The sequence below is a fragment of the Sphaerodactylus townsendi genome, linkage group LG04 (assembly GCF_021028975.2).
Source record: "Sphaerodactylus townsendi isolate TG3544 linkage group LG04, MPM_Stown_v2.3, whole genome shotgun sequence".
NCBI classification, from domain to species: domain Eukaryota; kingdom Metazoa; phylum Chordata; class Lepidosauria; order Squamata; family Sphaerodactylidae; genus Sphaerodactylus; species Sphaerodactylus townsendi.
In genome coordinates, this window is record NC_059428.1 from 151,698,469 (window position 1) to 151,712,944 (window position 14,476).

The 14,476-nt window shown below is 51.8% G+C and overlaps 1 protein-coding gene across 1 annotated transcript in view; it reads right to left on the reverse strand.

Moving 5' to 3' along the window:
* Positions 1-3,183: 3,183 nt before the first annotated feature.
* TNRC18 (trinucleotide repeat containing 18) overlaps positions 3,184-14,476 on the reverse strand; it is a 57,272-nt gene continuing 45,979 nt past the window's right edge. Inside the window, 8 exon segments of the mRNA XM_048493929.1 lie at positions 3,184-3,582; positions 7,226-7,616; positions 7,618-8,554; positions 9,614-9,778; positions 10,309-10,425; positions 11,312-11,420; positions 12,418-12,493; positions 14,159-14,276. Coding sequence (XP_048349886.1) covers positions 3,319-3,582; positions 7,226-7,616; positions 7,618-8,554; positions 9,614-9,778; positions 10,309-10,425; positions 11,312-11,420; positions 12,418-12,493; positions 14,159-14,276 — 2,177 coding nt within the window. The 3' untranslated portion in view covers positions 3,184-3,318.

Here is a 14,476-nt window from a genome sequence, read left to right on the forward strand (position 1 = left end):
CCCAGTCCTGGGTCAGGCTAAAGCAGGGCTCTGAGCTTTCCCAATCAGTCTGTGACGTTGCAGCTCCTGCACAGTGTAGCCTTTGCCCATAGGTCGGTTCACGTGTCCTCAAATTCTCCAAAGCAGTTCAAGGGATCTGTCTTGCATGGTGATCCACAGGAGCTCCCAGCTCATGACCATCAGCAGATAGGAAACCACCGTCTGCCGTCCAGCTCGCAGCTGACTCCCTGAGGTTGGCTTTTAGTGATCCAGGCGGCCCTGAATTTTCTGTAGGTGTTCCCTCCCCACTCCCTCCAGTGCCCTGGTGACTTGGAATGGCCCGCTTCCATGTTCCATTGCCCTTTGGTGCAGGGTCTGCTATTGTGAGTGGGGGTGGGGGTGCATCTGGAAGGCAAAACTGAGGACCCCCAAACGACCGAGTTCTGTTCCTTAAGTCCGGGGTCTGCAACCTGCGGCTCTCCAGATGTGCATGGACTACATTTCCCATAATGCTGGCAGTGGCTGATTGGATTTGTAGTCCATGAACATCTGGAGAGCCGCAGGTTGCAGACCCCTGCTTTCGATCGACGGCTGTGTCGAGTGACAAGCAGGAGGCAATGAACTTTAGCAGAACTGCTGCAAGGCGTGCCATTTGGAGGAGGAAGCAGTTGGCCTTTTGGGGCTTCACCCTTTTCTCAATCGACTTCCCCTTCCAGCTCTCCCCATCCGCAGAGTTGTTCCCGGTTGCGTGCTTATTGTGTCGGGGGCAGCATACCACTGGGTGTGTTTTTGTGCGTGCACGTGGAACACCTGCTGACCCTCTTTCTTGCAGATCCAGTGCACCCCAAGGGCTGTTCGCTGCCTTCTGAGGTGCGGGGGGGGGGGGGGGGGGGGTGTGGGGGTATGACAACCCCCCCCCCGAGCGCATCCCCCCCGGGGGAAATGATTGTTGGGGAAGGCGGAGTCTGTTGTGTCATACCCCTCCGAGGTCCCTCCCCTCCCCAAACCCCGCCCTCCCTGCGCTCCACCCCCACATCTCCAAAAATGTCCCAATTGTGTGTTGGCAACCCAAGAGACCCAAGATTTGGCCGCCAGTCTGGCTTGTGTTTATTGGGATGTTGGCGTGGCGCCCTTCGCCTTGGCGAGTTGCATAATGTTGGAAGGCAATAGGGACGGCGCCTTGGGAATGAGGCCACGCGGGAGCGCAGAATCCACCTCTCCCAAGCTGACTCATGAGTAATTGAAGGTTCCCCGCGCCTCCTCAGCGGCCTGCTCCGTCAAGTGGGGCTAATGGGTTTGGCCTACTTCAGCAGGATTAGTTGAGGCACACTAGACGTCGCGGCAGAAATCTGGCAGACCCAAAGATCTCAGCAAAGTGGGGAGGGAGGGTGGGGAGAAAATCTTGGTTCTGTTTTCAAAAACAGCACAGGGTGGGGTTTGCACGCGTGTGCGCGCACACACACACACACTACACTGGATGACTCATCATCAAGAGAGGAAGCATCCGGTCATGCGATTAGACATCAACCTGACCACAAAAACCACATACAGCTAAATGCTTTTGGGCGGAGGAGCTGGCTGTAGAACTCAGGGGCGGTAAGAAGGGAAGAGAACCTCACCACCAGTTTAGGGGGGGGGGTTGCGACATTTTCCTAGACCATGTAAACACCTAGTGGGCCTGGGGGGCAACACCCGTCTTGCTGATCCAAATCTACTCCCCCCCCTCCCTTCCAAAAACAAGGAAGTTGCTACCGGCCAGCCCTTCGGAGGTTGTGTTGAAACAAGATTCCTCAATGGTGCTGAGTTATGCAAGTCTTGAGATGTTTTGAAACTCCTCTGGGTTTTTTCTTTTTTTGTCTCGATAGGAAATTGCTGTGCGGTTTGAGAGGGAAAGGTCTCAGCGGCGCAGTCATGTTGTCCCTCCTGGTTGAGGGCCCTAATTCTACAATCAGACCACCTAGCAGGAAAGCTCTTTGGGGGTTATGAGGTTCAGAGTGTAGCCACATCACTGCACCGTGGAACAGCCAGAGTCCAGGCCAGTAGCGCCTTCGAGACCAACAAGGTCTTTGGGGCGTGACCTTTTGCTTGTCGGAGCTCCCTGTTGAAGGGAACTTTGATTTTTGACAGCTCCTGCTGAGAAAACGCTGGAGGACTGGAAATATTTCTTCCCCCGGGACCAGCCTTGGAAAAAACAGCCCTTCAAGTTTATAACTCCCCAACCACCTTTTGTGACTTTCCAAGTTTTCCCACCCTGTCTAAGTTTTATCCAGCAAGAGGGGAACCGAAGCTTCCCCCCACCCCCAAATAAGCACAAGACTAGAATTATCCCGAGGTGGATTTGAAGAAATCAAGAGTAAGTGTGTTGGAATGCCAGGTTAGAACCAGGAAAACTTAAATTCACCTCTCCACACAGTGGTAAAGCTCCTCAGGGGCTGTCGGGGCCCTTCATTCTCTTTCTCAAGCTTGCCTTCCTTGCAGTGTTGTTGAAAGGGAAGGGAGAGCCCTATACGCCACCGTGACCCCCCTCCCCTTGGAGAAAAAAGTGGGACCCAACTGATAGAAAGTTGACTTCCCCTTCAAAAATCGGGGTGTGTGTGTCTATGGCAGGGGTAGGGAACCTGCGGCTCTCCAGATGTTCAGGAACTACAATTCCCATCAGCCTCTGTCAGCATGGCCAATTGGCCATGCTGACAGAGGCTGATGGGAATTGTAGTTCCTGAACATCTGGAGAGCCGCAGGTTCCCTACCCCTGGCCTAGCCAAACCAATCACAAAGCCCACCCCACCCCCACCCCCCAGATTACCATCCAGACATTCGCTTCACAGCATGTGGACAGGCGGGCGTTTTATGGGTAGGCATAACTGGATTTTCGCTTCAACTCTCTGTTTTCTGGAAGCGCTTTCAAATCTGAGACATTCCCAGTAACACATGCAGAGCTCTATGCGGACGCTGGAGCCCACATGGAAATACGAATCAGGGCAAATAACAATCAGATTGGTTCTGGTGGGTTTTCTGGGCTGTGTGGCCGTGGTCTGGTGGATCTGGTTCCTAACGCATCACCTGCATCTGTGGCTGGCATTGTCAGAGGTGTATCCCAGTATGTAACAGACTTCTGAAGATGCCAGCCACAGATGCAGGCGAAATGTTAGGAACAAGATCCACCAGACCACGGCCACACAGCCCGGAAAATCCACCGGAACCAGTTGAATCCGGCCATGAAAGCCTTCGACAAAACAATCAGATTTCCCAACAGCTCCCCAGTGGTGCTGATCTCACTTTTCAAATGACAACACATGGCATTCCTTTCCCAGCCAGAACACTGGTCCACCGGTTGTCCTATCAGAAAGGGACGCTGGCTCCACCTACCTTGCCTTCGTTCAGTTTCTTCCCAGGGTTGGTTTCTTCCGGGTGGTAAAACCATTTGACCCTGACAACCATGTTGTTCCCCCACGATTCCCACATGCTCTGGATCCGGCCAATGTACGGCAGGTTGGGCCGCCCGGCTGATAAGAAGACGGCACAGTCTCCGATGCGAATTATCTCCTTCCCGCGGACAATGGCTTTGTAGAAGAGCTTGCGGGCTTTCCCCTTCATCCCACGCCTCTGTGGAATTAAAGCATTTGACAGCCCATCAGCATCAATAGCATCTCTCTGCTAGTTTCATTATGCTCCCTTTCCAAGGTACACATAATTCCCCCTCCTTCATTTTAACCTTACAACAGCCCTTTAAGAGAGATCTGAAAGAGCAAGTGACTGATCCCCAATCATAGAATCACAGAGTTGGAAGAGACTCCAAGAGCCATCAAGTCCAACCCTTGCAATGTAGGAACACACAATCAAAGCACTCCTGACAGAAGGCCATCCAGCCTCTGTTTAAAAACTTGTACAGAAGGAGATTCCACCACCCTCTGAGGTCGGGCATTCCACTTTTGAATAGCCCTTGCTGTTAGGACGTTTTTCCTGATGTTTAGGTGGAATCTCTTTTCCTTCACCTTGAACCCATGACTCCTGGTCCTGGTCTCTGCAGCAGTAGAAAACAAGCTTGCTCCCTCACCAACTCGACATCCCTTCAAATATCTAAACATGGCTATCATGCCACCTCTTCACCTAAGTAAACATCCCCGGCTCTCTAAGTCTCTCTTTGTAGGGCATGGACTCCAGACCTTTAGCCATTTTGGTTGCTCTCCACTGGACCCGTTCCAGCTGGCCAACATCCTTCTTGAATTGCGGTGCCCAGAACTGGACAAAATATTGCAGGTGAGGTCTAACCAATGCAGAATAGAGAGGTACAATGACATCCCTCGATCTAGACACCATACTCCCATTGGCAGTGCTGCCAGGCATCTTCACTTTTGAGACGGATGGCCCCAAAGAAGACCAGGGGTCTGTTACTCCACTGTCTGGAAATGTGCATGTCACGACCGGCCCGTTTCTGGTTTGATCCTCCCACGTCTCCCAGCCAGGCCAGGGGACCCTGCCTCTCTTCTCTTCCCCCTCCCTCTTATTTTTTTAGGGTTGTGCTTTCTCCCTCTGTGTACATTTGCTTCCTGAGCAATGCATTATCCGCTCATTAGACCCCCACTGCTGCAGTTCTTCCAGTATTGGGCTATGTAGGTTGTTCTGACCCAGGGGAGGCTGTGCTGTCTCCGGACCTTGGGACTGCTGGAGTGCCATCCTCTAGTGGGAACTGGCAGTCAGGGTGTGACATTGGGACATGGGGTGGGGTATAATGGAGGGCGTGTTGCTCCTTATGCTTCACCTCTGGCAATGGAAGTCTAAATGCTTATTCCTGACGCTGTTTTATAATGAGGACAGCATCTGAATACAGAGTTTTGGTATGGAACAGTCCAGGGGTATGATAATATAGCCACGTATGTGATATGAAGGCACACTCAGACATTCAGGAAACCCTTCACATAATAGCCACAAAACTATTGTGCCAAAAAAAAAACACAGCAGAAAGCCCAGCTAATGCTTCAACAGTTGTAACACAAGCATAATCTTGCCACCATTGACCCCAAATGCAGCCCATTTACAAATCAGCAACCCAGCAGCCAGGAGGAGAGAAACAAAATCAGTGAAAATGGATTTGTGGTCTTCTACTGCCATCCTGTGGAGATTCACAGTATGGCAGCCTGAATCCCAAGAAAAATTAATGCCCTTTTGAGACTTGCTCACAATCATAGAATCATAGAATCATAGAGTTGGAAGAGACCACAAGGGTCATCAAGTCCAACCCCCTGCAATGTAGGAACACACAATCCAAGCACTCCTGACAGATGGCCATCCAGCATCTCTTTAATAACCTTCAAAGAAGGAGACTTCCACCGCACTCCGAGGTAGTGCATTCCACTTTTAAACAGCCCTTACTGTCAGGAAGTTTTTCCTGTTGTTTAGGTGGAATCTCTTTTCCTTCACCTTGAACCCATGACTCCTGGTCCTAATCTCTGGAGCAGCAGAAAACAAACTTGCTCCCTCTTCAACATAACATTCTTTCAAATATCTAAACATGACTACCATGTCACCTCTTAACCTTCTCTTCACCAAACTAAACATAGCCAGCTCCCTAAGTCTCTCCTTGTAGGGCACGTATAGCGATGTCTCTGATATGAAGGCACACTCACACATTCAGGAAACGCTTCACACAATAGCCACAAAACAAAGCACTGGTACACTGTTGGCTTTGTCTTCAGCCAAAACACAAAACAAACACGCCACAAGAAAGCCCAGCTTCCCCTTTTCTTCAGTCAGGGGTGGTGTGGTGTGACGTGGGGTATAATGGAGGGCACTTCGCTCCTTATGCTTCAGTTCTGGCAATGGACTTCTAGTGTTACCCAGTCAGTCATCCCATAAACAGATCACATTTAGGGAGCAAGAAGGCAGGACTGTGACCATCCTGAGAATAGCTACAAACTTTGGGGTGAACTTTAGGGGTCACCCTGAAGAGAACAACACACAAGAAGGCCCAGCTAATGCTTCTGCAGGTGCAACACAAGCACAATCTTGCCACCATTGGCTCCAAATGCAGCCCATTTACAAATCAGCAACCCAGAAGCCAGGTAAAGAGAAACAAAATAAGTGAAAATGCCTTTGTGGTCTTCTGCTGCCATCCTGTGGACATTTAAAAATTAATGCCCTTTTCAGACTTGCTCACAATAATAGAATCATAGAATCAGAGTTGGAAAAGACCTCAAGGGCCATCCAGTCCAACCCCCTGCAATGCAGGAACACACAATCAAAGCACTCCTGACAGATGGCCATCCAGCCTCTCTTTAAAAACCTCCCAAGGAGACTCCACCACTCTCCGAGGTCGTGCATTCCACTGTTGAACAGCCCTGACTGTCAGGAGGTTTTTCCTGATGTTTAGGTGGAATCTCTTTTCCATCCCCTTGAACCCATTTCTTCATCAGTTCCAAAGCTGACTGCGTGGGTACACTCGTCTCACCGTTCCTAGTCCAACCCTCTGATCCTTACCCAAGCTCTCATTTTCCTGGTTACCCTTCCTCATTTTTAATATTTAACTTCACTCATGTTGCTGAGAGCCTTGCTTCATTCACACTGACGGGCGCCAACCCTGTAGCCTTCTTCCCTTTCCAACTCCTAAAAACCCAGCCCCTTTGAAAACAAACAAAGAGAACAAGGCCAAACACTTGGCCATCGTTTGAAAATTGATACTGATTCTGCATTTCGTGCTGGTCTACAACCTCACTGCACCATTCCTTCCTTCCTTCCTTTCGCTTCACCCTGCCTCACCAGTCAGGCAAGGAAATCTTACCCCTGGCCACACCGGAAATGCCGCCCTCTCAAGTGGTGGCCCCTTTACATCCTAGATCCCCTAAGCATCCTATATCATTCGTCTCTCTCATTCCCGCTCTCTTCCTCTCTCCCTTGGTTCCCACTCTCTGCTTGTTGGCCTTACAAACATAAGAACATAAGAGCCTGCTGGATCAGACCAGAGTCCATCTAGTCCAGCACTCTGCTATTCACAGTGGCCCACCAGATGCCTTTGGGAGCTCACAGGCAGGATGTGAAAGCAATGGCCTTCCGCTGCTGCTGCTGCTGCTCCCCCCGAGCACCTGGTCTGCTAAGGCATTTGCAACCTCAGATCAAGGAGGATCATGATTGGCAGCCAGAGATCGACTTCTCCTCCATAAATCTGTCCAAGCCCCTTTGAAAGCTACCCAGGTTAGTGGCCATCACCACCTCCTGTGGCAAAAGGCAGAGCTCACCAGAGTGCCAGTCTCACCTGGGTGGGCTTCCCAAACCACTTCCACAGCTGCCGGGCAGGCAGGAAGGCGGCGATCTTGGGCCTGTTCTCCACCGAAGGCAGCCTCTGCCGTTTGGCCAGCTCCTTGGTGGTGGGCATGTGGATCCCCTCGCGCTTTTTGGGCCGGTTCTTGTTGCTGTTCTGCTGCTGCTTCTGGGCCGCCCCTGGCTGCTGTTTGGGGCCTGGCGGGTGGGAAGCGGCCCGCGACTTCCCTGCTTGCTTGGCTGGCTTTGGCGGGAGGACCTGCTGGACAGAAGAAGTGCTGGGCTGGGATCCGGTCGCCTCATCATCGGAGCTGCAGGAAGAGTCTTCGTCGGTGGTGGAGGAGGGCCCACGAGCGATGAAGGCTGGAGACGCTGGGAGGGACGAGGGAGGTGGAGGGAGGCTTACTTGATGAGCTGGAGCTGGAGGAAGAGGAGGCAGAAGAGGAGGACGAGGAAGAAGAGCTGCTGCTGGAGGAAGAGGAGGAGGAGTTGGACGAGGACATGGGGGTCGACACCCTTGAACTGGCTGAGCTGCTGCCTTGAGTGCCGCCCCCCGTCTTCTCCGCCTCCTCCTCTCCTTCAGACTCGGAGCTGCTGCTGTTGCTCTCCGACTCATCCCCAGCAGGTGCTGCCTGGGCTTTCTCTTCTCGATCCTGCGAGGGAGCCGACTTCTCTCCGCTTCCGCTGAACTTGCCGCCGAAGTTCGGAGCGGAGGCCTCTCTACTGGCCGTTTTGCTCTTGGGAGGCTTCTGCTTCACGTCCGAGCTGGCGACGGAGGTGTAGCTCAGCCCCAAGACGTTCTTGGCCTCTCTTCTGCCAGCCAGGTTCGAGTCGCTTAACATCCTCATGGCCTCCTTGGTCTTCTTCGTTTTTGGAGACATCACCCCCTCATGGTCCAACTTGATGAGGATCTCGCTGTCCGGGATCTTCCTCTGGGCCTTGGCTGTGGACCCAAACTCTTGCAATTCCTCGGCAGACTTCCCTTTCTTAGATTTGACTTTGCCGGAAGAGTTGTCTGATGAGCCGAAAGCTCCCAGAACACCCGGCAACTCGGCGTAGGGCTCGCTCCCGCGTATGTTGTTGAACATGGGAGACTGGAACGGGGGGTTAGCAGAGCCGGGCAGTTTGGTGGAAAGCTTCACCTTGTTGCTTTTACTGTGCTGTTTTTCTTCCGCGGAAATGGAAGACGACCGGGCCGGGACAGGTTGTGCTTTCTTGGAACTTTTTGCAGACTGCTTGCTAAGGCCGACGGTCTTTTCGGGCACGAGGGAAGGGGCTGGCAGCGTGTCCCCCTGCTCCGTCTCTTCTGCCAGGGTGGTTTCTTCTGTAAAGCATTAGAAGGCAGATACTTAAGATGGTATGTTCAGCACAACAAGATGTCTGTCCTACCATTCCCACATGGCTGTAGTCTAGGAATAACTCATTAATATTTACATAGCTATTTCAGGATTATCCATCCCACAAGCCCAATGTGCTGTCAATGCTTTTGCACAACCAAAACACGGAACCTCAGAAGGCTCTCCACCAACAGTACTGGCCTTGACTCTCAAAGCAACAGCTGATAGGAGTGGAGAGCAGGGGTTACCTCTACCCTCGAAGCATTCCTGAGAGAGCCCTCCTGTCTACTTCCCAGTAGATGTGAAGGGCCAGTTCAAGTCCACAGGAAACACTTCTTGGCTGCGTTTTGGGATGCTGCTGCAGAAATACCTACATCTACTACCTGAGATGCTGGCTTGGCTGGACTGAAGCCTAGCCCTGCTGCCCAAAAGGAGACACACCCATCCACTGCCCAAGACGAGTCCCTGTGGTTGGCAGCCAGCTGAATCATGGCAGCAAATCAGAATTTGTGACCTGAATTCGATCCCGGTGGAAGTCAGTTTCAGGTTGCCAGCTCAAGGCCAACTCAGCCTTCCATCCTTCTGAGTTTGCCAAGAGTAAACTGGGGGAGGCAAAGCAAACCACCCCAGAAACATAGCCTGCCTAGTCAACGTTGGGACGTCACGTTACCCCACGTGCTTGCCCAGGGTACTACCTTCACCTTTTAAATCAGGTAGACTCCAGGAAGGGATCTAAACTCTGTTAAGTGGCACCGGGCTTTGCCCAAAGAAGGTTCCAGGTCCTGAGTATTGTCCTTTAAAAGGATCTCGCACAGCAGAGACAAGGAAAGGCCTCTTCCTTCATGACATAGGGAGACATGGCCAAGTGGAGCAGATGACACCGAGCCAGAAGGACCAGCAGCCCAAGGTTGCATCCAGTCACGCTCCAGCTGAGGGGGGTGGCCACGCTCCAATCTGCTTCCTGGTACACTGCCACCAGGTTGCACAGTTGGGCCAAGCCCAGCACGTACTCAGGCAAACCTTACAAAGAGGTGGGCGTCTCGTACCAGCTTTTTGTTGGGTGCTCGGCTTCCTCCCTCGAACTTTGCCCTTTGCCGCTGGGTCCTCTGCTCCCGTCCCGCTCCCCTCTTTTCCTTCTCCAGCGTCCTTACTGGACTTGCGGCTGCGACGCTTTGCACTGGGCACCAGGAGGGCGGGAGACGGCTCCGCACCTGCAATAGACAACGGCCATTCTTGGCTGGGGTGGCCTTGGTGCATCTCTTCCGACACCCCACCCACCTGCTAGTGCGTTGGGCTCATGTCTTTGAGAAGCGTTGACAAGCTCCGGCACAGCTCCCGCTCACAGTTTTCTGGTGGTTTTGCTCGTCTGCCCCCTCCTCCCACATATGGGCAGGGCCGAAGGGAATACAGCAACCGTTGGAGCTCAAACCATTCACCAGACCATTGCTAACCCCCCTCCACTATGAGCAGCCTCTTCTGCAGATGGAAGAGAATCACAAGGGAAGCACAGCTAAGACCATCCTGTGGGGGCTCAAAAGACAGGCCCTGGAATGTAGGACATAATAAAGTTGCTTGGCAGGACCAAGGGGCTCTGGCTTGCAGACGCTCACAGACACTTCAGGGACAATAGTTTTGTTAACCTACAGAGTTCCCCGAGACATTTTGTCATTCTGGCTGCAGGGGACTAACGCAGGCACTCCTCTGGGACTGCTCTGACAAGGTCACAGGAGCACAAACTCACACTGGATCTTGTAGTCGGGCGGGAGCAGGCGGATGTGAGACAAGGGGATCCGCCCGGTGTCTCCATCGTCAAACTCCACAGTTATCAGATCCCTGTCCTCCTCCTGATCGTGGGCCCCTGTAGGTACAAGGGGAGAAAATGAGCACTAGGTGAAAAAGGTAACTGGTAGGAGACAGGCACCCACCTGCTGCTGCCTGTCCATGTTCTGCTTATCCCCCAGATCAGAAAAAAGGGTAGCCCGTGTCACTTGCAACCGTTCATCATAACAATAAGCAGAAATAAGCCTGGGCATAAAAGATGGTACACATGCATACTCTGGAACACACTGACCTGTGGAACTCCTTGCCACAAGGTGTGGTGGGGATTGCCGCTGGTTTGGAAGATTTGGAATTAGATTGGGTATGTTTATGGATATATTAGCCACAATAGCTGAACAGAAATCCCTGATCCAAAGCGGAATGCTCTCGATGGTCAGATGCAAGCAAGTAGGGCTGTTGCTAACAGCGGGTGGGCTGCTTATGGACTTCCCTGTGGCATGTGACTGGATAATATTGAACATAAGAATGTAAGCAGAGTCTGCTGGATCAAACCAGCATCTTCTTCATGTAGCAGCCAACAGGGCCAAACAAACAGAGTTGCTGGCATTCCAAGGTCTGCTGCCTCTGCAAGTGGAGTCCCCCTTCAGTCACCATGAGGAGACGTTGACAGACCTCTCCTCCAGGAATCTGCATAGCCCCTTTTTAAAGCCACCACAGGCAGTGAATCCCACAGCTTAATCACTGTCTGAGTAAAGGACTTTGCTCTGTCCTGAACCTCTTTGCCATCAGTTTCGTGGGGTCCCCCACCCAATGGAACAACTTCCTCTTATAGCTCTCCACTTCCAACAGTCCTTCACCCATCTGTGTGCTCAGCCACACCTTGGAGAATTTTGCAAGGATCCTCCCATTTGTGCATCTCATCTCTTTTCAATTTGCATTCTGGGAAAAGCGTGGCACAGTCTTACCTCGGACAACCGTCCCCGGGTACAGGCAGCGGTACTGTTGACTCCAGTAGGCGGCGATTCTTGTGCCCTCGGGCAGGAACCGCACTGAAGGGGGTTTCACATCGATGATCTATATGGGAGGAAAGGGAGAAGCGGTTTAGCCCCGCACAAGACTATTGTCGTACAAATGATCTGGAAAGACAACAGCAGCTTTTTCTTTCCAACATGAGGCAATCAGCCCACTATAGAAAACAGCACTCTCCCTCCCCCCCATTTTCACTGCAATGTAGAAGAAGAAGAGAAGAAGAGTTTGGATTTATATCCCCCCCCCTTTCTCTCCTGGAAGGAGACTCAAAGGAGCTTACAATCTCCTTTCCCTTTCCCCCCCTCACAACAAACACCCTGTGAGGTAGGTGGGCCTGAGAGAGCTCCAAAGAACTGTGGTCACTCCAAGGTCACCTAGCTGGCATGTGCTGTAGTGCACAAGCTAATCTAGTTCACCAGATAAGCTTCCACAGCTCAAGCGGAAGCGAGGAATCCAACCCGGTTCTCCAGATTAGAGTGCACCTGCTCTTAACTGCTACACCACGCTAGTTGAACATTAGGAAGACCTTCCTGACAGTAAGGGCTATTCGACAGTGGAATATGCTGCCTTGGAGGGTGGTGGAGTCTCCTTCCTTGGAGGTTTTCAGACAGAGGCTGGATGGCCATCTGTCAAGGCTGCTTTGATTGTGTATTCCTGCATGGCAGGGGGCTGGACTTGATGGCCCTTCTGCTCTCTTCCAACTCTATGATTCTATCTCAGAAAGCCACCACTGGGAAAGACCTTTCTGCATCCGAGATCCTTTCCCAGTGGAAGCAATGTGGATCAATGGAACCACTCCACATATTCAAACTGTTTATATGCCCATCTTTCTCTCAGTAGCTCAGGAGAGCACAGAATGGGATTTTATATTTGCTATGCAATCTGCAGCAATGGGAACGGCAAAAATTCAACACAGAAAATTGTTAGCGACGACACAAACTGTTCTCAAGAGGAGCCGACAGCGAAGTCCAAGGAAAGAGATTTTGAATTTAGCGTACATGGAGGGCAGGGTGGGGAGGCTGACCAGCTGTGCCAGACTTACCGCCTCTTGCAGCAGCTGTTCCAAACAGTAGATGTGGGGACGGTTCCCGCGCTCCCCTTCCACCACTACCCGGTATCTGAAAAGACCCAGAATATGAGTGAAGGAGGAGGAAGGAGCAGCGGAGACAAACACGGAGGGAGCAAAGGCCAGAGAGGCTTGGAATGTCTTGTCTGAAGCTTTCCCGGGCAAGTTCCATATACTGCCACTTTAAAAAATTTGAGTCTTTAAATGCTATTTTATCCTGCCATTCCTCCTAAGAGCATAGACCAACATTCTAAGCACATAAACATGATGTTGTACACAGAACCCAGGTCACCACAGGCGACATGCAAGAGAAGCATGAATTATAACTATTCAGTTATGGGCAGCATGGATAGAAATGGCTGTTGTTGCCATCAGCTGGCTTTCTGCCGCAGATTTAAATTTTTATATCTCCTCTTCTAACGGCCTTTTGGTTTTCTCATCTGCTGCATTTCGTAGCTGGTTTTGTTTTTTTCTTTAGTCAGCGGAAGGCTCTTGAAAGCCCCCCTGAGGGTTGCAAAACGGCCGGGGAAATTGTAAAAAACCCAGCCAGTCAATTATGAACGTTAAACACATCTGCATCTGTTTGCTAATTATGAACATGTTTTCCGCATCCACTAGCCACGGGGAAGGCCAAGAGGCTCAGCAGAACAGGGGAGGGGGCCGTGGCTCAGTGGTAGAGCCTCCGCTTGGCATGCGGACGCTGCTTGGCACCCAGGTTCAGTTCCCAACATCTCCAGCTGGGAAGACCAGGCGGTGGGTGATGCCGGAGACCCTACAGAACCACTGGCTGCCTCAGCAGACAATACTGATCCTGATGAAGCAAGATTATGATTCAGTAAAAGGCCATTTCATGTGTTCAACACTCAAGCCCTTCCCCTTCACCAGCCATTTCTGAGATCTCGGCACATGTGGCTTAGACATGGTCCAGCCTGTCGTGCAGACGATAAGGACTAAGAACTTGCCTTAGCAAATCAGGTGCTCAGGAGCAGCAGCAGTAGCAGAAGGCCATTGCTTTCACATCCTGCCTGTGAGCTCCCCAAGGCACCTGGTGGGCCACTGTGAGTAGCAGAGTGCTGGACTGGATGGACTCTGGTCTGATCCAGCAGGCTCTTTCTTAAGGCCATTGCTTTCACATCCTGCCTGTGAGCTCCCCAAGGCACCTGGTGGGCCACTGCAAGCAGCAGAGTGCTGGACTAGATGGACTCTGGTCTGATCCAGCAGGCTCTTTCTTATGTTCTTATGATTTTTCTTTTAGGAGACAAACAGAAGACCTGGCACAGAACTACAGATCATACTGCCCGTTCGGCTCACGGACACTGGCACTGACCTCTGATGGACAATCCCTCTAATCGTTCCCAGTCATTGCGTGGAACTAACAAAACACTGCATGGAACGGAACTGGGTAGGAGAGCTCCCCCTGCTGGGCAGCCCCTTATCTGCGCAGCACCAATATGGTGGCCATGTGGCAGCGCACCCACGCAACTTACAAGGAACGTGGCCTCCACCCTTGTACACGTTGACATCAGATGGGTCTTCTGCCTCGACCTTCCCCCCCTCCACACCATTCTCCCTGCACAGAAACCTGAGCCTTGATTTTATGAACATATAGCTGTTGGGCGCCATCATCATGTGCTGAATCTGTGGCAACTGATCTGGAAGACGGTGTTGGGTCTTACAAAGGGTACATGGAAAATATAACTGCCCAGTCTTTGCTTACATGTCGGGAGAGTGAACCGTCTTCACGTGTCCAGCGTAGAGCAGTTTGTCATCCATGGGAATCAGCACCCGCAAACCGTCCTTCAGTTCCTCTTTGTCAATTATACAGGAACGGGGCGCTGTTGGATGGAGGAGGGAAGAGACAGGAGTCAGAAACACTTTCAAACAGCGGTGTGCATTTCATCTTACAGCAGATTGTTCACGCCATATCTGCACTGGGTCTCCAAGCAGTTGCCACAAGACACCAGGACCAGTTGATATAACATCTCTAGGGCACTGAAATTCACAACCATCTCCTGCTTTACTGCTTTGATCGATG